General features: G+C 43.7%; 1 protein-coding gene across 1 annotated transcript in view; it reads left to right on the plus strand.

The window, feature by feature from the left end:
- The window catches only part of LOC124594290 (glutamate receptor ionotropic, kainate 2-like), a 285,982-nt gene that overhangs the window by 49,612 nt on the left and 208,744 nt on the right, over nucleotides 1-27,626 (plus strand). Inside the window, exon 3 of the mRNA XM_047132653.1 lies at nucleotides 24,911-25,090. Within this exon, the coding sequence (XP_046988609.1) occupies nucleotides 24,911-25,090 (180 nt within the window). The remainder of the gene's footprint in view (nucleotides 1-24,910; nucleotides 25,091-27,626) is intronic.

Below are 27,626 nucleotides of genomic sequence, written 5' to 3' on the forward strand. Positions count from 1 at the left end.
GGGATTGCATCCGCAGTTTTAGAATAAATGCTGACATTTACAATCGGCTAAAACCTGTGAGCAACAGATTAATGTCAGTTTCTTTGAAATGTGCAAATAAAATGAACAAAGTAACTAATGCACGTATGCTGACCAACAAAAATGTAAAATAAACCCAAAAATGTTGGGATGTTGTAGAAAATGCAGCTTCCAGAATGCCAAAAGATCATCTGAAAATTTTGATGAGCGAGTTTAATGCACATTTGGGGAAAGAGAGAAGATTGAGGAAAGTAGTTGACGAATTAATCGCGCGCGAAAGGAACAATCAAAACGAAGAGACACCTATACACCTGTGAAGAAATTTCAATCTGTTTTATGAAAAAACCCTCAAAACAAAAACATGGCGATCATCCAATAAGAAAATAGGTGAATTCCTAGTTGAGCGTACCGCGATCTTGTATCTACATCACAGGAAAAAAAAAATTGCAAATCTATGGTAAGGTCTTATGGAACCAAACTATTTAGGTCATCGGTCCCTAAACTTACACACTACTTAATCTAACTTAAACTAACTTACGATATGGACAAGACACACACCCGTGCCCGAGGGCGGACTCGAACCTTCGGCGGGGGAAGCCGCGCGGACCGTGTCAAGGCGCCCATAGACCGCGCGGCTACCCCGCGCGGCACATCACACGCATATTTTAAATGTTAAAGTACCCAGAGGAGCTAATACTGACACAGACCTCTACCTAATCGAGTGAAACTAAGTTTAATGCGATAAAAATTCAGCAGGAGGATGCCAATAATGAAATTTGATAGTACTGAAATCCAATCACTGCTACTAGCGAACGCATTCGGCAAAATGCAAACTTAAAACTGAGAACAACTCAAACATCAGTTCATAAAAACTGATCAAAACCATATTTCTCTATAAAGATGGGAAACTACCCCAGGAGGAATGGCGATTATGAAAAAGCAGTAAAATCTCCTCACTAGGGATTCCAAACATGGAATAATAAGAAATCAGAAAAAGCACTAGATTCCTAGCAAGCAGGAAAAAGTTTCAGAATTATTTAAACAAACAAAAACACGATATAGGAACAGTAACTCCATGAAAGCGAGGAAGACATCCAAAAATCAACACCAGGAATTTTTATAAAATTTATAAGATATCTAAATTGATACCAGCCTCAAAATTTCTGATTTAAGAAGGAAAACAGAATTGGCAATTAACAACCAACAAAACTACAGAGAACGCTGAAATTTCGAATATTTCTCTGGTACTCAGGGTACTCACTAGAGTGATGTAGTCTAGAAGGCGTGACATTTCGGCAAGCCGACTTCATGCCATCTCCGGGTGTTCTTGATGATTCATCACCAGGAGCGCCTGAAGATGGCGAGAAGTCGGCTTGCCGAAATGTCACGCCTTCTGGGCGACGCCACCCGGCTGAATACCCGAGAAATATCCATAATTTTCCTAGGCAAACATTTTGAAAAGCTTACCCATTGCCTTGAACCCACAGAAGTATACACTATGTGATCAAAAGCATGTGAACACCCCCAGAAACATACGTTTTTCATATTAGTTGCGTTGTGCTGGCACCTCAGTATGCCATAAACGTCAGGAGAGAGCAGAATGGGGCGCTCTGCGGATCTCACGGACTTGGCATGTGGTCAGATGATTGGGTGTCACTTGTGTCATATGTCTGTACGCGAGATTTCCACACTGCTAAACATCCCTAGATCCACTGTTTCCGATGTTATAATGAAGTGGAAACGTGAATGGACACGTACAGCACAAAAGCGTACAGTCCGACCTCGTCTGTTGACTGACAGAGACTGCTGACAGTTAAAAAGGATCTTAATGTGTAAGAGGCAACATCTATACAGACCATCACACAGGAATTCCAAACTGCATCATGATCCAGTGCAAGTACTATGACAGGATGGAGGTGAGAAAACGTGGATTTCATGGTCTGCTCATAAGTCACAAATCACGCCGGTAAATGTCAAACGATGCCTCACTTGGTGTAAGGAGCGTGAGCATTGGACGATTGAAAAGTGGGAAAATGTTGTGTGGAGTGACGAATCACGGTACACAATGTGGCAATCCGATGGCAGGGTGTGGGTATCGAGAAAACCCGGTGAACGACATCAGCCAGCATGTGTAGTGCCAACAGTAATATTCGGAGGCGGTGGTGTTATGGCGTGGTCGTGTTTTTCATGGAGGGGGCTTGAACCATTGTTGTTTTGCATGGCAGTATCACAGCACAGGCCTACACTGATGTTTTAAGTACCTTCGCGCTTCCCACTGTTGAAGAGCAATTCGGGGATGGCAATTGCGTCTTTCAACACGATCGAGCACCTGTTCATAACGCACGGCCTGTGGCGGAGTGGTTACACGACAATAACATCCCTGTAATGGAGTGGCCTGCACACAGTCTTGACCTGAATCCTAAAGAAAACATTTGGGATGTTTTGGAATGACGACTTCGTACCAGGTCCCACCAACCGACATGGATTCCTCTCCTCAGTGCAGCACTCGGTGAAGAATGGGCTGCCATTCCCGAGGAAACCTTCCAGCACCTGATTGAACGTATGCCTGCGAGAGTGGAACCTGCCATCAAGGCTAAAGGTGGGCCAGCACCATACTGAATTCAATAATTACCGATGGAGGGCGCCACGAACTCTTAAGTCATTTTCAGCCAGGTGTCCGGATACTTTTGATCACATGATATATATGCCAGAAATTCAGCTAAAAAACAATCAACGTTCATAAGAACCAACTGAAGAGGAAACTTCTAGACATCTACATCTACATGATTACTCTGCTATTCACACTTAGGTGCCTGGTTGAGGATTGATCGAATTACCTTCAGATTATTTCTGTGCCATGCCACACTCGAAGAGTCTGTGGGAAAATGAATACTTGTATCTTTCTGTATGCCTTGCTCGCTTCTCTTAATTTGTTGCCATAATCATTTCTTAGTATGTAGGATGGCTACAGTGAAATATTTTCGGAGTCAGAGGAGAAAGTTAGTGACTGAAATTTCGCTGCAACGGAAACCGCCTTTGTCTTAATGATTTTCACCTCCACTCGCTTATCATATTCGTGACACTCTCTCTCCTGTTTTGCGATAAGACAAAACGAGATGCCCTTCTTTGGGCTTTTCGGTGTCTTCCGTCTGTCCTAGCTGATGTGGAGCCGACAATACGCAGCAATACTCCAGAACAGGGCGGACAATCGTAGTGTAAGCAGTCTCGTTAGTAGTCCTGTTGCATTTTCTAAGTATTTTGGTAATAAACTGCTGTCTTTGATTCGATTTTCTCGCAACATTATCTATGTGATCGTTCAAATTTAAATTATTGGTTCAAATGGCTCTGAGCACTATTGGACTTAACAGCTGAGATCATCAGTCCCCTAGAACTTAGAACTACTTAAATATAACTAACCTAAGGACATCACACACATCCATGCCCGAGGCAGGATTCGAACCTGCGACCGTAGCGGTCGCGCGGTTCCAGACTGGAGCGCCTAGAATCGATCGGCCACACCGGCCAGCTTAAATTATTCGTAGTTGTAATCCTAAGTAGTCAATTTAATTTGCGGCCTTCAAATTTGTGTGTTTTATCTTGCAGCTGAAATTTAGCAGCTTCATTTCAGGAGTCTTGTGGATGACTTCATACTTCTCATTATTTAGAGTCAACTGCCATTAAACGGACTCCTTGTCTAAATCTTTTAGTAATTTGTTTTGATCAACTGATGACTTTATAAGACGGTAAATGACAGCATCATAGGGAAACAATCTAAGAGAGCTGCTCTAATTATCTCCTAAATCGTTTATATAGATTAGGAACAGCAGAGGGCCTACTTCCTTGGGGAACGCCATACACACTTCTGTTTTACTCGATGTCTTTCCGTCAATTGCTATGAACTGTGAGCTTTCTGACAGGACATCACGAATCCAGTCGTATAACTGCGACGACACTCCATACGCATGTAATTCGCTTAGAAGTCTCTTATGAGAGACGGTGGTAAAAGCATTCTGGAATTCTAAAAATATGGAATCAATTTGAGATCCCCTATTGATACCAATCATTACTTCGAGCGAATAAAGAGGTAGCTGTGTTTCACAAGAACGAAATTTTGTGAATCTGTGCTGACTACATGGTAATAGACTGTTTTCTTCGAGGTAATTCAAAATGTTCAGACATAGTACGTGTTCCAAAATTCTACTGCAAATCGACGTCAGTGATATGGTGCTTTTGTGTGACCTGTGACACTTTTCATTCAGTTGGTACGGATCTTTCGTCGACCAAGCAGTTGTACATGACTGCTCAACATGGAGATATTGTATCAGCATACTCTGAAAGGAACGTAACCGGTACAGAATCTGGACCGCAAGACTAGTCATTATTAAAATAATCAAGCTGCTTCTCTATACCGAGGATATCTACTTCTGTTACTCATATTGGAAGTTGTTCTTGATTGGATTTCTGGAAAATTTAATTCGTTTTCTTTGATGAAGGAATTTCAGAAAAGTGTGTACAGTAATTCCTCTTTATTTGCACTGTAATCGGTAATATTACCATTAGTAACGTGCAGTGAAGATGTTGATTGTGTCTTGCTGCTGCTGTACGTCACATATGATCAGAATCTCTTTGGATTTTATGCCAGATTTCGAGGCAGTTTCGTTGTGAAAGTTATTAAAAGCATCTCACATTGAATTCCGTGTTAACTTTCGAGCTTCGATCACACGTCGCCAGTCTTGGAGATTTTGTGTTTTTATAAAATGTGGCATGGTGTTTTCGTTGCTTCTGCAGCAGTGTTCTGACCTGTTTTATATACCAGGGGAGGATCAAGACTAGCTTTCATTAAGGTTAAAAAATAGCGAAGTATCTATTGAAGGAAGAATTAATGCAGAACTTCTGAAATCAGCTAGCCGGAAAACTTTACAAGAAATTATACTGATCATGCAATACTGTTAAACTGAGAAAATTCTTGATGATTGGAAAACTGCATTGTTACAACCACTACGTAAAACGAAGACAGAATGGATATTGATAGTTCTTCCTGTGCTACACAAAATTCTGTCCCAGTACTCCTGGATCGATCACAACAACAACTTGAATGTGAAATATTGAATTTCAATCAGGTTTTAGGGGAAATAGATCTTGCCTAGAACAAATTTTAGTTCTGAAACTAATTCTCAGGGTATTCAAAAATTGCTAATTAGAAACTAGTTCGTACCTTTGCAAATTTTAAGTAGCTTATGGTTCTCTTCCAAATTCTGAAAGAACAAGGTCTGAACTTCAAAACCAGTGCAATTATTAGCGTAACAATAAATGGTACAAAATGTAAAGTTCACGGTAGATATTTTAGAAAATTTTGAAACTGAAATAGCAGTGAGTGAGATCGTGATCTCTCTGCATTACTTTTCAATTGAGTCTTAGTAAAAATAATCCAAGAGTGGCGAAAACTGAAATCAAAAGTTAAAAATTGTTGAAACAATTAAATTAGGAAGAACTAGTATTAGGATAGACTGATTAGCTTTTGAGACGACCTGAAGATTATATATGAAGGTAATAAATAAGCACAAAAACCAATAGAAAGTGTTAATGAAACAGAAGAAAATGTAGGACTTCAAATATTATTTAAGAAAGCAAAGTATGTCTAACAACTATCTGACACCCTCCGTTCTACAACCTAAATACGGGAAAATAAAGAGATCCCAGGTAAAATATTTAGACGAAACTATTCAGGAAACTGTCCTGGAAAAGACTGAATTGGTAATCACATTTGGAAATAATTTTCAGGCTTCATAAAGACGTCTGTAACAAAAAATGCACCTCAGAATATGTTAAACTGAGGTACTACAAAACAGTCGTGAAACAAGAGTGTCTTTTTGGGTTTAAAATACTCATTTTAAACAGGAAGAGGAACTTTGAAGAAATAAAAAAAAGAACGAAAATTAATCAGAAAAATTTAGATACTTATTGTACAGAAGAAGAAACATACAGACTAAGAGAAAATAGAAATGATGGAAAGTGTACCAACGTTAATTAGGATGTAGAAAAGGCTGGCTAAGATTATACGATCATAGTAAAAGATTGGAACCAACCAGGTGAACTAGACAGGTTGTGGTATTCTATGAAATCTACAGTAAAGTTGGGCTGAAACACTGAAATGGATCGGCGCAGCAAAAGAAGACCTGAAAGAAGCAGAAATGAAGGACAGTGATGCACCAGACAGGAAAATTGACGACTGGACTGTTGAACCAGCAGCGAAAGACCAGGAGACCTCGACAACTTGGTCTAACGAGCGGAAAAAAGCTCATTCTGAGAGTGTGACAGTAACAGAGCACAAAGAAAAGCTAAAACTAAACCCGGAAAATGCATCTTTCTGTACAATCCGTGGTCCAGTAGGACCCAAAACTGAATAGGTAGGGTGTCCCAAACTTCGAGTGTTTGTAGAGGGATCGTGTTGAACAAAACGAGGATAAGAACCAATGTCCAGAAACATCACTCAGTGACGCTACAGAGCGCCAAGGTTTTAAGTGCCACCCCTTCGGCACCAAACGTGACTTTATGCGCTGACAAACCGTAGACAGAACGTCTCACATTGCTGTTTGTGATTCAGTGACAACGACTGTTTGTCACGATCGTCAGGTGGGAAGATGGAATTGCTGATACATACACATGTCTTGTCTCCTATGAATGCGCTGATTGTTTGGTAAAGGGGTTTGCATCCATGATTTATTTTTCTCCTGGAACCCTTAAAATCTCCAGTATTTTTCGGTATACAGGAGAAAAATAAGATGCGTCAGCGCACAGAGTCACGTTTGCTGCTGAAGGGTTGGTCTAGAAACTGGCGCCAGCGCCCGTAACTTCGACGCTCTTTAGAGTTGTCGGATGACGTTTCCAGAAACAGGTACCTATCCTCTATTTCTTCGTCAATACACCCTCTACAACCCCTTGAAGTTTGTCGCAACGTTTCTGGAACACACTGTATATATAGGATGAAGAAAAAATGCTACACTTGGCTGCTGGCATGTGACCCATCATCTAAACTCAAGATAAAAGTATTGTAGCAAAACCTAGTCCCGCCAAAGGGTTTAATAGAAATGCGATTTAAAAAACGAGGCTACGGCAGTGCTGTAACTGAGTGCAGCGTGGCCGAGAGCAGGTAGCATGAACTCTGCACTGCGCCGACGCTGTCACATCAGTTCAGTGAGACGAGGCAATGCCGTGGGGAACGGATATGTAGACTCGCCGATATTTGAGACGCGCTGTTGTCGAACTTTTTTCCCAGTTAAAGCGTCAAACTGTATCACATCTGTTTACACCTCCACAACGCGGTACCTTGTGTATGTTTTAGTTGCTGTTGTCTTTGTTTAAACACTATGACGTGACATGAACTTCTTAGAGAGGTAAATGGCCACTTTGTTTTGCCCATGAGACAAATGAAGCCAACACAAAATAGTAGTGGTTACAGTAACATCGTCTGTACCCAATGTACAAAAGCACAATAGGTACGGTACACTGGATTGCAAACTATGCTACGCATAACAATGCCATTCTGTACGTTTGACGTCCAGGCTTACATTCACAGAGCCAGTACGTGCTCGTACAAGCAATGTTCGCTTTAGAGACGATGTTCAGAGTAACCTTCTTGCATTTGCAAACATTTCGCCACTCGTTGGATCACACTTTGATGGACCCTATGCAACACACCTGCATCCACCATTGCCATAGTACCTTGCACGTTACCTGTTAGGTCGTATACATCCGTGGGTGAAGTACGGTGAACTTGTTCCTATAAGTGTCCCCACTAATAAAAATCTAGTGGATTAAGGTCTAGCGGTTCAGGGGCTCAGTCCGGAACCGCGGGACAGCTACGGTCGCAGGTTCGAGACCTGCCTCGGGCATGGATGTGTGTGATGTCCTGAGGTTAGTCATGTTTAAGTAGTTCTAAGTTCTAGGGGACTGATGACCACAGATGTGAAGTCCCATAGTGCTCAGAGCCATTTGCACCATTTTGAACTTCACGGCCAATCCATTTCCCTGGAAACTCTTCATTTAAGTAGTTGCACACATTCACTCCGAAGTGTGGCGTTGTGCCATCATGCTGAACCCATATCTGTCGTCGAACATCAAGTGGAATGTCAGGAGAAGTATTGTACAGAAACTTACGATACAGGGGCGCATTCAACTCGTCACGCCACTCGTCTGACGATTCTAGCCCGCTGGTTTATGCGAAAGCGTGCCTGAAAGCCATTTTACAAGTGATACGTGTGTTGTGTTCTGACCAATAATGGCTGTAGTGGAAGTTGAAAATACCGTCAAGAGTGAAGCTAGATCTGTCAGTTCATTTTACGTTACTTATAAAGCGTTCGTTATCTTCCACTTGGAGCAAATGCCATTCACAAAACTGTGCTTGTCGAATGCTGCCTTCAGGTCGCTTGTGTTGAGTTTACATAGATGCAGTTCTTCATCGTGCAACACTTGAGATATCTGGATCTGCCTTGCAATATCACGGGTACTTCGCTGAGGCGATTGGTGAACGGTTTCAAGAACCGCGTCCTCTGCTAATGGAGCACTTCTGCTCCTTGGACGACCTCTGTCAATTAGTTGCGGACGAATATTGGCAGTTTCCTGAAGGCGTTGGTCCAGGCGACGAAGAACATTCCTATCGGGACGGTGCCTTTGAGGTGTATGTACCACCAACAGCAACAGCTTTGTTATCGTAAGCAGCCGGCACCAAAAGCATATCGACGCAGTCATCGTTTGTGTACTCCATCAGGAAGCTGCCATATATAAACTTGATAAGGCTATTTATGGCAGTGCACTGCGGGGTTAGTTGACACCTTTCTTTCTTTCTTTCTTTCTTCCGCTACTGCCTTAATCCCGCATTGTGCACAGGGTCGGCATGGTTAGGTACGGATTTGGCATGGTTAAGTTAAGGGATGGCCGGATGCCCTTCCTGCCGCCACCCCATACCCCCACGACGGAATTAGTGTATCCCACCTGTCTGCGTCTAGTGTAAATCGTGAAATAGTGTGAATGTGTTTCAAATGTCTGCGAGTCGTGTAACTGAGGCGGGACTTGGGGACCAGCCCGGTATTCACCTAGTAGGATGTGGGAAACCGTCTAAAAACCACATCCAGGCTGGCCGGCACACCGGCCGTCGTCGTTAATCCGCCTGGGGGATTCGATCCGGGGTCAGCGCACCTACCCGAGTCCAGGAAGCAGAGCGTTACCGCTCTCGGCTATCCTGGCGGGTCGGTTAGTTAACACATACAGGTAGTTTAATAGATTCCACTGTCATTTGATAGGCTATTGTCATTGTACTGCTTTTAAACATCGAGGACTAGAGAATCGGTGCCTAAAGAATAAGAAACCTGAGGAGGATTCGAACCAAAGCAAGTGGGTTGGTTGGTTGTTTTTGGGGGGAAGGAGACCAGACAGCGAGGTCATCGGTCTCATCGGATAAGGGAAGGAAGTCGGCCGTGCCCTTTGAAAGGAACCATCCCGGCATTTGCCTGGAGCGATTTAGGGAAATCACGGAAAACCTAAATCAGGATGGCCGGACGCGGGATTGAACCGTCGTCCTTCCGAATGCGAGTCCAGTGTGCTAACCACTGCGCCACCTCGCTCGGTAAGCAAGTGGGTTTTATGTCCCAATAGCCTACTCATTGTGCTACAACGCCTGGTTGAGTAGGGCGGGCTGATATACATTCTTGTGTACATTCTGATTCTCTGCACGATGTGACATTGCTGTTAGCTTCTGGTTTTCGTACATATATTTTCAAAATGCATTTCATCTAATTTTGATTTATAAACTTTTGTCTTGAGCCTGGATGAGGAATCACATTGGCGACCTTCAAGTGCGGCATTTTTTCTTCATCCTGTATAAGCTCTCTACCTCTGCCTACTGATACGTTACCCTAGCAGCCGTTTATTCAACATCACCGGCCTAGCGGTCGTTCACGGAAACAGTGGTTAAAAAAACAGAACTTGGAACTTCTCTTTCCTTCGATATGTAGACTGTTCATGTTCCATTTATTTGTCGTGAAATCCAAATTAATTAAATTGGGTGCATATTTTTAATTCACACTCACATTACGCTGAAACAAGGTTAATTATGTCAGCAATTACGACGACAAGTTATACCTAATGTTAAAAGAATTTTATTTAATTACAGATAACTTATTTAGTCACATGCATAAAGTGCCATAACTACGAACCTGTCCTCATGTGTACACTTTTTAATTTGAGAATATCCTAGTTCATAGTAATTCCTATGTGTCGTTAACCATAATTTGATGTTGTAACGTATGTACAGTGCATTCATAAACTTGAATCGCTCTGTATCATCGGATGTGGCGAGAACTTAGAAAAGTTACTCATTATTCCACAACCAAGAGTGTAGTGTTCTGTTACAAGGTAATAAATGGGCCGAAAGTATTTACCATATGTTCAGATTTATATATATGTTGTACTTAAGATTAAATGCCCTGAATGGTGGCTACTTTGTAAGCAAGTGTGTTGAGTAGAACAGTGCTCGTGTGAGTGAATCTTTAAAGAAGCCCACACAGCAGATCTCGCGTTTCTTTGCCAGGTGTTTGTTAGTGAGGTAAGGTCGTAGAGGTTGGGAGGCCAGAGTGTCACGGGGCCTCAGATTGTGTTAATGGGACTTAGGATATTTTGTTGACACGAACTGAACACTTGGAAATACACTCCTGGAAATGGAAAAAAGAACACATTGACACCGGTGGGTCAGACCCACCATACTTGCTCCGGACACTGCGAGAGGGCTGTACAAGCAATGATCACACGCACGGCACAGCGGACACACCAGGAACCGCGGTGTTGGCCGTCGAATGGCGCTAGCTGCGCAGCATTTGTGCACCGCCGCCGTCAGTGTCAGCCAGTTTGCCGTGGCATACGGAGCTCCATCGCAGTCTTTAACACTGGTAGCATGCCGCGACAGCGTGGACGTGAACCGTATGTGCAGTTGACGGACTTTGAGCGAGGGCGTATAGTGGGCATGCGGGAGGCCGCGTGGACGTACCGCCGAATTGCTCAACACGTGGGGCGTGAGGTCTCCACAGTACATCGATGTTGTCGCCAGTGGTCGGCGGAAGGTGCACGTGCCCGTCGACCTGGGACCGGACCGCAGCGACGCACGGATGCACGCCAAGACCGTAGGATCCTACGCAGTGCCGTAGGGGACCGCACCGCCACTTCCCAGCAAATTAGGGACACTGTTGCTCCTGGGGTATCGGCGAGGACCATTCGCAACCGTCTCCATGAAGCTGGGCTACGGTCCCGCACACCGTTAGGCCGTCTTCCGCTCACGCCCCAACATCGTGCAGCCCGCCTCCAGTGGTGTCGCGACAGGCGTGAATGGAGGGACGAATGGAGACGTGTCGTCTTCAGCGATGAGAGTCGCTTCTGCCTTGGTGCCAATGATGGTCGTATGCGTGTTTGGCGCCGTGCAGGTGAGCGCCACAATCAGGACTGCATACGACCGAGGCATACAGGGCCAACACCCGGCATCATGGTGTGGGGAGCGATCTCCTACACTGGCCGTACACCACTGGTGATCGTCGAGGGGACACTGAATAGTGCACGGTACATCCAAACCGTCATCGAACCCATCGTTCTACCATTCCTAGACCGACAAGGGAACTTGCTGTTCCAACAGGACAATGCACGTCCGCATGTATCCCGTGCCACCCAACGTGCTCTAGAAGGTGTAAGTCAACAACCCTGGCCAGCAAGATCTCCGGATCTGTCCCCCATTGAGCATGTTTGGGACTGGATGAAGCGTCGTCTCACGCGGTCTGCACGTCCAGCACGAACGCTGGTCCAACTGAGGCACCAGGTGGAAATGGCATGGCAAGCCGATCCACAGGACTACATCCAGCATCTCTACGATCGTCTCCATGGGAGAATAGCAGCCTGCATTGCTGCGAAAGGTGGATATACACTGTACTAGTGCCGACATTGTGCATGCTCTGTTGCCTGTGTCTATGTGCCTGTGGTTCTGTCAGTGTGATCATGTGATGTATCTGACCCCAGAAATGTGTCAATAAAGTTTCCCCTTCCTGGGACAATGAATTCACGGTGTTCTTATTTCAATTTCCAGGAGTGTATTTCCGGACTCTCAATTCAATCGGGACTTGGAAATTTTCAAGTCACTTTCAGTGATTGGTTCTTTTGCAGCCACCCGAACTTTATTATTATTCATCTGTTTGTAATCAGCTGTGAACTATAGTGACTTTTCTGCATTTTATGATTTCGTTAGTGTGACGAAATTATCCCATATGAAGTCGCAATAATCTTGATGATAATGAACCTTAGATGTCGCTTTGAATGTTAGTGAGATTTCTCGGTGTCTAACGTTTTTAGATTTTCCTATTGGTTCTTCGTATATTTAAGCATTACTCTATGCACTTTTTCCACGCATGCTACTGTCTGTAAATGCTCTGTTTGCGCTACTTATTTACCTTGCTACTTAGAATGTTGTTCAGCTGACTTATTAATTTGATGCGGGGACACCATTCACTTAAGTTCGAAAAAAACTGGATTTGACAACATCATTATCCTATGAGATTGTTCTTTCCCCTTTAATTATTTATTAGTAATGTCTAACATTCTCAGAATGGAGAAACGGATGTTTATGTGCTTTGTTGAAACATATAAAGAATTCAGAGATTTGCACGTTAATGACTGATGTGATTTTTGATGGTGAACTTGTTTATTCAGCCTGTACGAGTATGATGTACAGGCAGGCTTAGTTTTGTTGTTGCTGTTAGCTGTAAATTTATTATTCATGTTGTGTTCTAACAAATACATGCAACTGCATGATTATTATTACTGGTACGTCTGGTTTGTGTTCAACCTGCATTTAATATGAACGTGATCTATAGATGGTTATTACTTACGGTCGAAACTAGATAGTCATCATATTTTAATTTTGTTATAAAGGCGATACAAGCATTAAAAGATTTTTGTGAATTTTTTTTATAAATATGAAAATATTTATTTACTGCTCATTTCTTGATAATTTCGGTAATGTGTGTACTTGTAAAAAGTTTTCGGGTTTAAATTTGTGTTAGAATTTGGGCTTAAAAGTGATGGTGCATGACCAACCCCTACTGATTTCAGCGAGCGTACAAAAATATTGTATTGAGAATGCCTGCAGCAATATTATTGTTAAGTCGCGATTTAATTGTGATGCGTTAAGGCAACAGTTTATTCTGTGGCTTTTTTTTCTGATGGTATTTGTATGTAATGTAGACCTGTACGTCAGTGAAACCTGGACGATAAGCAGTTCACACGAGAAGAGAATAGAAGTTTTTGAACCCTGAGACATGAAGGAACAGTCAGTTTGGTATTCAAACGGATGTTGGTTGGAGTAGGTATTTGAACACGAAGATGGTTCAAATGGCTCTGAGCGCTATGGGACTTAACTTCTAAGGTCATCAGTCCCCTAGGACTTAGAACTACTTAAACCTAACTAACCTAAGGACAACACACACATCCATGCCCGAGGCAGGATTCGAACAGGAACAGACTTGCACGGCATAAAGTAGCGTGGAGAGCTTATAAGGCCATTCTTCGGACTGAAGACCACAACAGGGATTAGCAGTATGGAGAAGATCTGTTGGAGGAAGAAAGCTTTGGTAAGAATTTGGAATGGCTGAATAAGTTGTGAGCAGCGAGTCATAAAATTTTGGAGGACGGAAAATTCAGGCGACGTTAGCGTAGTAGAGGACTCGTCAGATTAAGGCTTTGCAAGTGCAGAGACTAGTGGATGGTATAACTCCTACCTAGGCATTACGGCTGCACTAAAACGCTAATCATTTTCGTGTCCAAGCTTGCTGCACGTTTCATGCCAATATTATTGTATATGAATAATGCGGGCATGGTGAAGCAAGGTGTTTCGGACCGAACAGTAAATATTTTAGGAGGCAGTAGTGTAAACAAATATGAGTAAAACGATCCATATAATATATGCTCTGTTTGCACTGATAAGCAAAATCATTATGACCACTGCCCACTGAGAAGTTGGATGGGACCGGGTGGTGCTGCGGAACGTGACGCGGTAAGGAAAGTACACTACTGGCCATTAAAATTGCTACACCAAGAAGAAATGCCTATGACAAACGGGTATTCATTGGACAAAAATATTATACTAGAACTAACATGTGACTACATTTTCACGCAATTTGGGTGCGTAGAGCCTGAGAAATCAGTACCCAGAACAATCACCTCTGGTCGTAATAACGGCCTTGATACGCCTGGGAATTGATAGCGTGTACAGGTACAGCTGCCCATGTAGCTTCAACACGGTACTACAGTTCATCAAGAGTAGTGACTGGCGTATTGTGACGAGCCAGTTGCTCGGCCACCATTGACCAGACGTTTTCAATTGGTGAGAGATCTGGATAATGTGCTGGCCAGGGCAGCAGTCGAACATATTCTATATCCAGAAACGCCCGTCAGGACCTACAACATGCGGTTGTTCATTATCCTGCTGAAATGTAGGGCTTCGCAGGGATCGAATGAAGGGTAGAGCTACGGGTCGTAACACATCTGAAATGTAACGTCCACTGTTCAAAGTGCCGTCTATGCGAAAAAGAGGTGACCGAGACGTGTAACCAATGGCACCCCATAAAATCACGCCGGGTGATACGCCAGTATGACGGATACACGCTTCCAATATGCGTTCACCGCGATGTCGCCAAACACGGATGCAACGATCATGATGCTGTAAACAGAACCTGGATTCATCTGAAAAAATGACGTTTTGCCACTCGTGCACCCAGGTTCGTCGTTGAGTACCCCCTCGCAGGCGCTCCTGTCTGTGATGCAGCGTCAAGGGTAACGGCAGCCATAGTCTCCCAACTGATAGTCCATGCTGCTGCAAACGTCGTCGAACTGTTCGTGCAGATGGTTGTTGTCTTGCAAACGTCCCCATCTGTTGACTCAGGGATCGCGACGTGGCTACAAGACCCGTTACAGCCATGCGGATAAGATGCCTGTCATCTCGACTGCTAGTGATACGAGGCTGTTGGGATCCAGCACGGTGTTCCGTATTACCCTCCTGAAACCACGGATTCCATACTCTGCTAACAGCCATTGGATCTCGACCAACGTGAGCACCAATATCACGATACGATAAACCGCAATCGCGATAGGCTACAATCCGACCTTTATCAAAGTCGGAAACGTGATGGTACGCATTTATCCTCCTAACACAAGGCATCACAACAACGTTTCAGCAGGCAACGGTATATGTTGTAGCAATCAAAGACAAGCTGACGGCTGATGGGAAGCTGCGTCGCTTCACGCTTGATGTCTTCACCGACGGCGATATCATATTTCAGCAGTATAATAGTCCGTGCCTCTAAGACAGAATTGTGCTACAGTGGTTTGAGCTGTATGATTGTGAACTCATGTTGATATCTTGTTCACCAAATTCGCCTGATGTGAATCCGATGGGACCCATCTGAATCGTTGTCGGACGCCATCACAGCGTTCACAAATCAGCGGCTAGTTATCTATGGGAATTGCATGACTTGGGCATACACATCTGGCGCCACATACGTTCACAAAGCTACCAAGAACCTGTAGAATCGATGACACGAAGAAACTGTCCTGTATGCGTTGCAAAGATGCCTCAACAAGCTATTAAGCGTTGCAAAGATGGCTCAACAAGCTATTAAGCAGGTGGTCATAATTGTTTGGCTCATCAGTGTCTATTGGTTAAAGCGAAACAATTAATCACAGAAGGTGTTTGAGACGCCCTTCTAAGCTCGCAGGACACGACAGGTAGTTTAAGTTGTGAAAAGGGGTCAAAATAAGCAGCTGTCAGTTACATTCGAACACAAAACCTTTTATTTGATCAAGCAATACAAGAGCCAAGAATTAAAAAATCACAACTTTAGTTTTGGAACTTAATTAGCTGCTGAATGCACCGTACAATCTCGTGCTTTAAGGGCAAGGCCACTTTAATTTAAAAACGGCTGAAAGCCAATAACTTAAAGCTCAACCAAAATCAGAAATTTAAAAGGCAAAGCCTTATCTTAAAACAGTACCTTAATTAGGCTTAAGGCCCAAATAATCTGACACTTTAACAGCAAAGAACTTAAATTCCAAATCTGTTGAAGGCCCAACACATAAGAGTCAATAACATTAATTTTAAAAATGCCAAAGGCTTTACGTAAAACAGTTCTTAAATTAGGCTGAACGCCCAAACCATCTAACACCGCAAGAGCAGAACAAGTTTAATTCGAAGTCAGCTGAAGGCCCCAAGAATCTGACACATTAAGAGCAAAACAACTTAAATTCAAAATCGGCTGAAAGCCCAACACTTAAGACTCAATAACATTAATTTTAAAAATGCCAAAGGCTTTAAGTAAAACAGTTCTTAAATTAAGCTGAAGGCCCAAACCATCTGACGCCTTAAGGGCAAAACAACCTTAATCTAAAAAACGGCTAGAAGCCATACAAGTACAAACAGCAAGAACAAACAAGAAAAGGGAGTACACCCAAGGGCACTCAGAAGTTCCAAGGGTCGGCCTGGAATTCAAACACTAACGCTCGCTTAGGTGAGACAGGCAGTCGGCCCAACCATTGTCGATCCGACGACAACTCAACCGACAGACATTCAACGGACCCACCGATAAGATAACCTCCGCTTCACCCGACCAGCACACAAAAGGGAGTTCAATGGAATAACGTAGAAGGTATTGGCGCCCACAACCAATTATACACTGACCTGTCAAACTACACACCGTGCTGGACAGCGACAACACGATGAGGAAAATACACTGCCTGAATTTACGCCAACGGCCAGAGCAGGTAACCGGAACGTTAACGGCCAAAAGGCAGAAGATTCCGATGGTGCACTTCAGTTCAAATAACCAAGTACAGTTGAACTCCACCGGAGGGTGGCTAAAATTTGCCAACTTGAAAACACACGTTATTGGTTCAAATGGTTCAAATGGCTCTGAGCACTATGGGACTTAACATCTGGGGTCATCAGTCCCCTAGAACTTAGAACTACTTCAACCTAACTAAACTAAGGACATCAGACACATCCATGCCCGATGCAGGATTCGAACCTGCGACCGTAGCAGTCGCTCGGTTCCGGACAGAAGCGCCTAGACCCGCTCGATCACCGCGGCCGGCCACACGTTGCTCGCGGGAATATCTCAACAGCCAACAACGAACTCCAAACGACACAATGTGAACAGTCGTGACTTGGTGGTGGATTAAGTCAAAACTCAACTTTCATGTCCAGGATCGGTGAGCCACGAACCTCGTAGCAATGAGAACAGTACCACTCACTCCGACACCGCATAGAGGCCGCCAGAGGGCCCGGCCAAACTACGCGCCGCGGCGATTTCCTCGCTGCTCCACGCCAACCGACCAACTGACCGCACATAGCCCAGCCGGATACTATAAGCGCCAGGTCAAAGACAGTCCAAGGTGCGAATATCGATACACACCGCTGCTGTCACCCGCGGAAAGAGAGGATAACAGTATAATCGCTATAACCGCGGGAGACTAAACACAGAATAGCAACCAAGGTTTAATCAAACGCGTAGCATGAGCCACGGCTCAGTGTTCTAAACTGGATGCAAGCAATTAAGTTCAGAATTGTTTTTTCGTGACTTCCGCCATCGGCTTCATGCATTTTCGAAGTCTTTTGACAGTACCACGAGTGGCTCTTTTGAGGTCCGTTCTGACATTTTTTATGAGGGCAGCAGTGGTTTAATTGTGTGCCGCAAATGAATCTGCTTCTGGTATTGTTGTTGTGTATCTCTGAAAATTCTGTGGCTCACTCAAGTCTCTCCGTCCGCTATTCAGAATGGAAGCACGAACATCGGAATAGCGTTAGTTTATCGTGACGGCATTTTGCAAGAATTCCAGATATATTGTTATGGTGAGACGCGCATTCACCAGAACGTTTAATTCTAGGTCCTCCATGAGATTACAGTGGTGAAAGGAAGGCCAACTGTGATGACAAAATTTAAGCATTCTTAGGTGCGAATTTTGCGTATTGGTTTCGCCGTTTTTGTAGAGGCTGATGAGACGTTTTGAAAAGACTCGATCTCTACATGACTGAAGGAAGGGTCACTCAAGACGACTGCCCTCGGCTGGAACTCTGGAGAATGTCGAAGGAGTGCGACTTCTATTCAGTGAGGAGACCACTACATCAAAAAGACATTGAGCACATCAACTCAGGATTTCACGATTGTCACTGAGGATAATGGAACGGAAGTTGAACCCTTCCCCTTACAAAATACTACTGTGACAGCCTTTGAACGACAGTGACATGGAGCAGTGATATTTTTTAGCAAGAGAGATGGTCGAGGTCTTTGAAAATGGAACAGTCCTTAGCGATCAGGTTAAGCGATGAGGCACACTTTTACCTGCTTAGGGACACCAACAAACGGAATGGCTCCACTGGGGTACTGTGGATGCACACATCCAGGCTGCCTGACATGTTGTGGAACAGCCCCATTATAGTACCGATCTCAATCAGTATAGTTATTTCTGTTGGGATTATCTAAAGGACAGAGTCTTCGAAGATGCAGCTGCAGCACTCCATGTCCTTCGTGCTCCAATTTCCAGAAACATTCATACTATCGAAAGTAGCGAACTTTAGTAATTCACCACAGGATTCATTTCAAGGCAGCCGCGCGTAGTGGCCACGCAGTTCGAGGCGCTATGTCACGGACTGTGCGGCCCCTCCCGCCGGAGGTTCGAGTCCTCCCTCGGACATGGGTGTGTGTGTTGTTCTTAGCGTACGCTAGTTTAAGTAGTTTGTAAGTCTAGGGACCGATCACCTCAGCAGTTTGGCCCCCTTAGGAATTCACACACATCTGAACATTTCAAGACTACTCAGCAAACACGTTACTGCAGAAGGAAATCACTTTGAAAACCTTTTCTACTAAATTTAAGATTGTCTGCTATAGCATAAACAAGATAATAAGAAACTATCAACCCATATTATGTCGTAGTAGCCAAGAACATTGCAACATCTATTTTGCGCCAGTCTGCACTAAGGATCGATTCATCTCTTGTTTTAGCTTCGTCTTTGTAGACATCGCCTTCTACCTCACGAACAGAGAAAAACCTAACGGTAAGGGCCGAGGACCTTTGTTGCGGAGAACTGTAATCATTTCTCCCGATCCATCTTCAGGGGAATGTTGGGTTAGTTGATGTCTCACCTGACGACGAGAATGCGCAGGATCTCGCCATGTTGGGAGACCATACCTATCAATGTAACAAAAGGAAACGCCTCCAATAATGACGGAGTTCCTTTTCAGGAGAGTGTAGATCACGGGGTCCTTTGAGACAAATGGGTCAACTGTTTCTATACGATTCTACACTCACATTTACAGGAAAGCGTCCTTGATACTGTATCTCCCTAAAGAAATGTGGTTTTTCGTCGGACCACCCATGTGATTTACGGGTTTTACTAATATCGTCACGGATGAAAGTGGTTTCATCAGTAAACAGAATTAACGGTTTTTTTGAGCGATATACAACTAGTCAATGACAAACAGTTGACCCTTATGTTGTTCTCAGCCGGCCGGTGTGGCCGTGCGGTTCTAGGCGCTTTAGTCTGGAAACGTGTGACCGCTACGGTCGCAGGTTCGAATCCTGCCTCGGGCATGGATGTGTGTGATGTCCTTAGGTTAGTTAGGTTTAAGTAGTTCTAAGTTCTAGGGGACTGATGACCACAGATGTTAAGTCCCATAGTGCTCAGAGCCATTTTTGCTGTTCTCAAAAGGGCTGAATCAGTGTAAATGTTAAGGGTATAGTCAGTGCGTACATATTGTCCGCCATAGTCTTTTATGTGCTACGACGATATGTCTAGGAATTTTGTGTGTGCTCCTCGAATGACTACATTCTACCAACTGAATAATGTCGCCTGCGTCATCCACACACTGTTAATCTGCACGTGCAGATGACACGTGTCTGCTGGACACTGCACTCTACTGTTAGAAAATCGCCTAACGTACTATCTACCGGCAGCCTTAGCTTTTCCGTTACAGAACCCGCACATAAATACCAGTTCGGCATACTCAGTATTTGTATTTGGCTTCTCTTTCGCTGGGCCGACGTTTCAAAACCTCGCCCGGCCATCCTAATTTAGATTTTCCGTGCTTTTCATAAATCGCTTCACGTAATGCTTCCTCTGAAAGAGCAGTGCCGACTTCCTGACGTCCTTGCACATCCTTCCCTAATCCGATGGACCGATGACCTCGCTGTTTGGCCCCTTCCCCAGATCAACCACACAACCACCGTTTGAAAATAGGTGCGGCATGCTTGAACGATACATCGGAATTGTTCAACAAATCACAGTCACAATTACAGTCAAAGGCGTTCCGACACTACGGGTTAAAGCGTTTCATCGTAGTTTTATTACTTTTTTTACCAATTTTGACAGTGCTTATCTTGGCTACAAACTTTGTGTTTTTTTTTTTTTTTTTTTTGTACCTGATGATTACTTCGTATATCGAAACAGCTCGTAAAGTAAACAAGAAAAGTTCTCATATGTGGCATCATGGTCGCTGCTGCCCTCATTAGGGAAGGTGCAGAGACAGTCAGACAAGCAACAACACATCATGTTCTCCGGAGGGCGCACAAATGCACCGAATCTGACTGTGGGATTTTCCAACATTTATTGTGAAGTGTACGACAGCTGTAATGTGACTTGTACTATAACGCTTAGAGGTGAATGTGTTAAAAATACGTATTTTTCAATTGATACTTTTTAAAACGCATGTTATAATGTTCACGAACTGTTGTAAACGTGTGTATGTGTAAAATTGACGATTTATCGAATAACAGATAAAGTTTAATAACAATGTACGTTAAATGCGTTTTTTTCTCGGAAATCTTTCGGAATAGCACATATGTCTATGTGGAGTTGTTTTACTTCAAACGATCTTTCCTGTGATGTCACTGAATATTGATCATTCCTCCGAGGGCACCCTGAATATTTGCGTCTGCTTCCGCAACCAGAGCCAGACAACATGAAAATCCTATGGGTACGGTGGCGCGTCATAAAACAAAATTAAAAACAACCTGTCACTAATGAAACCAACATTTCGGGCATTGTTACAGCGGCCCTCTTTTGGATCTATTGGTGTAGTATTGGTTTCAGTAAATGGAGGGTTATATTTTTTAATTATTTTCATTTATTTTTTTACGGTATGACGCAGTACCATACGCAGAAAAGTTTCATTTTAACACCCTCTCTCTCAGGTAAGCAAAACAGGTAGCATGTTCAAAGACAAAACGACACTGATACATTTAAGACGTGGACAAGAGTAAAGCCGTCGGCACACGGACCATGCATCCGAACGTTAAGCGTTGAGCGTGCCGAGTTTCTGACGTCATACCGTGGAATAGCACGTTCGAGGGTCTTTCCGAAAGTGCAGAGCAATATATGGCATGTCAGATATTCTGAGCGTGTGTCTGAGCGTTGACCAATGAGATGTCATAACGCCACCTACGTCACAAGCACGCCGTCTCCCTTCAGTACAGAGTTGTGAGGCGCCATATTAGGATTCATTTTAAGCCTATATGTTTATATGCCGTTTATGAGCACCAGCAAATTAAGAATACTGGAAAACCCGTTGTTAACTGTGTGATTCGTTCCAATAAAATAATGAGAAACATCATTTTCGTGGCTAAACAATTGTAGTAACTTGGGTATTATGAGAGTAGGCTATTTGAAGGCAGCGACACACTGAAGATCCACGCAAAACGCATTGTTCTTGGTACAATTTGTATTAATTAAATTTCAATTAGTAAGATGTCTACTAAGGTTTTCAGCACGGGCTAAGATAATGTGTGTCCGTTTAGCGTAATGAGTAGCGTCACTGTCCTATAATAAGAATTGCATTGACGGCGGTGGTTGGCAACTTGACATTCCCAATTTTTTTTTCTTAACATTCGCGTTTTTGTTAGGTTCTGACACTTTATTGCTAGTTTGATGCAAGTATATACTATAATATATGCTATGTAAATATAAGTTCCTTTTTTTGAGGGGTTACTTTGTTCGATTGGCTTAATCTACAGGACAGCTTGCGCTACTTGTACGATATAAAGATATTTTGCTCCTTTTTCTTTTATGCTTCGTAATTCACATGTTGCAAAGATTCTGCTACTGGGCAGGAACAGTTATCAAGTAAGACTGACCTTGTGATTTTACTAATATGTGGGAATGATGAAATAATGTTTATCTTACGCGGAGAAGCATTCCAAATTTGTACCGCACTGTTTGTAATGGAAGTTTTATAAGCCTGTGTCCTTATTGACTGGACATGGTACTTTCCTTCTCATGGACGAAGGAGGAAATGTGCGTTTTAATAGAGCTAACGTGGGAATTTTACGCTCACCCGTTGAGTGAATAGTGTGATTTACGAACTAGAAGCATCCATCAACTGCCGCTGGAGGGGGTTGCGATCGCGTTTACCACTTTGTGGCCCACGTACCGCATGCACAAGTCGCATAGTTCCTGAACGTTCAGCAGCACGTTGAACTTGGCACGCTCAACATTAACGTTCGACAGCATGGTCCGTGTGCCGACGGCTTTAGTAAGGCAAACGCTTCTGAGACGCCCACTAAACCCGCTGGGCAGAACAGGTAATAGGATTGTGGAAAGGGCCAAGGGTTGAGGTCAGTCTCTGCTTCTAATTGTAATTTAATGTAATTTAGCAACTCTTTCATGGCTGAAGGCCTCCAACAAAAAATCTTAACAAGATAAAAATCCAATTAAGATAGCAATAAAATAATTTAAAAAAAAAACATACACAAAGTGCAATACAAATGGCTGAGGGCCACAATTAATTTCCAAAATTTTAGAATATATTACCATAGACCTTTAAAGGCAGAAAACCAACAAGAAATCTTTAAAAAATCAACAAGATAAAAATCCAATTAAGATAGCAATAAAATAATTTAAAGAAACAACATACGCAAGGTGCAATAACAATGGCTGAGGGTCACAATCAAATTTCAAAATTTCAAAATATATTACCATAATCTTTAAAGGCCGAAGGCCGGAGTGTTTAAGCTTGAAAGATAAATTTAAAAATTAATTTTGCAAAATTTTAAGAAACAACAATAACCACAAGCCTAAAATTTAAAATAGCTGACAACGGATAATTAAACACCGGTGGCACTCAGAAGGCCTCCAGGGAGGTCGGTCTGCCCTCATTCTCTTCGGTGAGACAGGTGGTGAGCCCAGCTGCACTTGATCTGTCGCAACCCAACCTAGGGACAGCCACGGACCGACCGACACAACTACTTGCTTCCCGTCAATCAGTACATGAGAACCCCAACCGGCAATGTTATAAACTGTGATAAACCACAATGGAGCAAGTATTAGCTGTCAAAATTACACACCTGTTGGACAGCGACAACAGGTGAGGAAAGGGCGCTGCCTGAAATTACGTTAGTGGCCAGGGCAGGTAACCAGAACACTAACGGCCAAAAGACAGAAAATTCCACTTTTACCCTCAAATCGTAGTCGAACAAAATAGTTAATTGCACCACATGGCGGCTAAATCTCAGCAGTAGAACCACTCGGTGTTGCTCACCGGAAAACCTCCCCAACAGAAAACCACCGAAGCGAACCACCACAACATGAACAGACATGGCTTGGGTAGTTGAAACCACTACTCAACTTTGACGTCCTGAGTCGGCGAACTACGAAGCTCGTAGCGGTCGGGCAGCTCCACACACACCCTGACACACTGCAGGCCGGCCGCGGTGGTCTAGCGGTTCTGGCGCTGCAGTCCGATACCGCGGGACTGCTACGGTCGCAGGTTCGAATCCTGCCTCGGGCATGGGTGTGTGTGATGTCCTTAGGTTAGTTAGGTTTAAGTAGTTCTAAGTTCTAGGGGACTTATGACCTAAGATGTTAAGTACCATAGTGTTCAGAGCCATTTTTGAACACACTGCAGGGGGTGCCAGCGGCCCCAGCCGACCGCAATGTGCGGAGGACTTCCCTCGTCTGCAACAACCGACCGACTCCCGTCAAATTGCCGACAACATCTAAAATCGTCTGCAGTAGACATAACGCGAACTACACAGAACCTGACAAACACTTGCACGAAGAGCTGAACGATACACAACAGTAACTAAGCATGCACGACGACAAATCGGGAGTCGATGCGCGCGCGCGCGCGCGCGCGCACGCACACACACACACACACACACACACACACACACACACACACACACACACACACACACACACACAGCTGACTCATGTACGATCGGCGAGCCAAAACGCGTCGTCCAGTTGGACGACTGACCGACGATCCACCAAGACCGTGGCCGGCTCAAGTGATGCGTGGCGGCATTGGTCGGGCGAGCCATGTCGATGCAGACTTCACTGCTGCTCCAACCCGACTGCACTAGTGCCGCATTGCAACTCCCCGACTGGCAGGTCGGACTGCGCTCCCGATGCGTCCCCAACCGACTGGCAGCCCGAAATCGCAACACGAACTCGCGACGTGAACTCTCCTACGACAGACAACGACCGGGAAGTAACAGCAGACAAGCAAAGATACTAAGAGAGGGGATATATCGATAGGAGCTGCTAACGCCGCACACGGTCAGGCAAAGCAGCAACTCAGTGACTCAGTGACAGTAGTAATTTAAATTAACATAGTGAGGTGGAAGTACGTTAAAAACAAGGTGTAAAATACATAACAGCGGGAACACGAGCCAAGCATAGCTCAGATTCGATTGTACGCACCGAAGACGATTTAAAATGAAAAAAAGGGGAAAAATGCTAAAACTTTTTCCTTTGATGTTCATCTCCATGTCTAAGTGGGAGCTTGAGTGCAGTCAGAGAGATGTATTGCTCTTGCAGCTGCCGTGTTTGACGAAGCGGACCCGCCGCATCTGCGGTCGGCGTACCTCGCGGCCGTGGAGGCCGTCAACCTGCAGACGGCCGGCTACCGGGTTCGCGCCAGCGGCTTCTCCAGGCCCGTCCTGGCGCCGCTCAACGTCACCGTGCCGCGACACGACGGCTTCAGGACCGCCAGGATCGGTAAGCTGTCCAGCCGCTTTCACGTTTACTCTACAGGCTGTCCCAGGACAGTGAACAGTACTCAAGGATTTGACAGTAATGATCATTCGAAGCAAAATAATCTAGTAAACATGCGCCTTGCCTTACCGTAAAATCTACTGCAAGCTCTTTGCTTTCCATATTTTGGCAGGAGGTAGTATGGACCGAGACAAGAAAAAATTGTCTAGCAAACACGGGCACTAAAATGCATACCTTAAGATCTATGAGCACTTGTTCGGTAGAACAGACTTGTTTCACATTGAACAAGATGAATGCACGTTTACTACACATGTTTGCTTCGAATACTCTTTCCTGTCGTTGTGTTGATCATTGTAAAGTGTCTTTTGGAGTGATGTGTAAAACTCTAGATTAGGCTGCTATTCATTAATTTCTTTCGAAGTGATATTTTTCATTGCTATCTCCAGCACGTTCCACATCCCATCCCGATTCTACTACCGTTTCAGTGGCCATGCATTATCATACAGAAAAATCATTTCACAACATTTACTTACAATGGTCGTATTTCTGCACTGAATTTGTACAGAAGTCGAATTCTAAGTAATACTCGAATTATTAGATATAATTAAGAAATTCACCAATAGATTAGAAGGAGATGGCCACCAATAAATCTTTTAGGCTCCTATAAACTAAACTTTTTTGTATTAAACTCTTTATGGCTGTTGGTGGAAATCAGTGTATCTGAATGGCAGAAGCCTTTCTGGATCATAGTAACTGATTTTAAATCTTTGTGAAAGTCATTCATACTTCTGGTGCTTATTTCATGAACTGCATTGTTGGCTTGAAAAGGAGATAATTTTAAATGGAGAATTCATTATGCTGTAAATGTACTGGGAAGTAGCATTTTCTGTTTTTAATATGCCATGAAACAAATCTCAGAATCACCTTCTTTAAACTGTTAAGAGTACTTGTGTCTAAGATACAAAAGGAGCAGTAAGTGTTGCAAATCAATCAGTGCCAAAAAAGTTAATCATAACCACACTCCTTTGTTTTACTTCCTGAAGCTTACCCACTTTGTGTTGTGTACATAGTTCCGCGTAGTCAGCGCGTACACAACTTTCCCACTGGAGCGCGCCCCGCTAATCACAACAGCGCAGGCGCAGCGCTCGTCCGTCTCTGCACTACGAGATGGCGCTGCCATAGAGACGAACCAAATTCTGCATCTGCCGATCCACGTGTTAATATGTAACGCACCCAATGCTAACGTAGAACCTTTTCTCCTTGCGGATCACACTCGTGCAGTGATACATGAACGCGCGAGGTATTATAACGAGTGTTCAGACCTCTGATTAGTCAGTCTGCATTTGTCTGCACCAGTCTGTACCAGTCTGCATTTGTCTGCACCAGTCTGTACGAGTTCTACATTTGTCTGTACCAGTCTATAGTCAAGTTTCAGTCTGCGCCTAATAAGATTACCATATTCCTGTACATAGCCATGAAGATAAATGTATAGACACTTTTGTCAAGTATCAGAGATATGTGAGAATGAGATTAACTTAACAATACCAAAGGAACTTCAGACTGTCAATTGTATATAGCATCCAGAACCAAGTTAATTGGTCACCGTCAATCTGCTACTCTAAGCGTGCAAGTGGCATTTCTATCATCTGACCTAACGGCAGAAGATAAACACGCCACAGTAAGACCACAAGACATATTGCTGACACTCGCCTACATCGTTAGAGCGACAAGTCAAATAATCTGATGGTGTGTGTACTGAAGGTCTTACAGTATGCACACCTCACTTTGCAAACTCCACACTTTCTGTGAATTCCGTCGTTATGTTCTGACATCCCTGAAGCGTAATTGTCTCAATCGCGCCATAATGCCACTTCAAACTAAAACATAATTCTGGTAACTGTGTAAATTCTCTGACGCGTGTTTTCAAATTTAATTCAATACTTCTTTCCGGGGAATCGTTGTGGTAATCATCTCAATGTGCGGTAAACCACCCAAAAGAAGACTGGCCCCCAAATACCAGCCCACAGTCGCGGGCTCTTACCATTTTACCAGTCACGATATTACAGTGCTATGATCTGTACTGGTTGCCTGTCTACACAATTCGCTACTTGCATATGACTAATTGCTTCATTCCTTGAAGTAATTTTCAGTTCCTTGCAGTTCTTAATTTATTAGAAAATAATTCTTAAAGAAGTCACGATTCTTAGCTTTATTTACCAAGAATGAAAGATTAATTTACTATGTCTACATCACCTACATCTAAATGACTACTCCTCCGTTCATACATGAGTGCCTGGCAGAGGGTTCTTCAAATCACTTTCAGACTACATCTCTACCATACCATTCTCGAAGAGTACGTGGGAAATATGAACACTTAAATCTTTCTGTATGAGCTCTGATTTCTCTTACTTTATTGTGATGATCATTTCTTCGTGTGACGGTTGGCATCAAGTATTTCGCATTCAGAGGGGAAAATTTCTGATTGAAATTTCGTGAAAAGATCTCCTTGCATCAAAAAGTCTTTGTTTTCATGACTGCC

The sequence above is a fragment of the Schistocerca americana genome, chromosome 2 (assembly GCF_021461395.2).
Source record: "Schistocerca americana isolate TAMUIC-IGC-003095 chromosome 2, iqSchAmer2.1, whole genome shotgun sequence".
Lineage (NCBI taxonomy): Eukaryota > Metazoa > Arthropoda > Insecta > Orthoptera > Acrididae > Schistocerca > Schistocerca americana.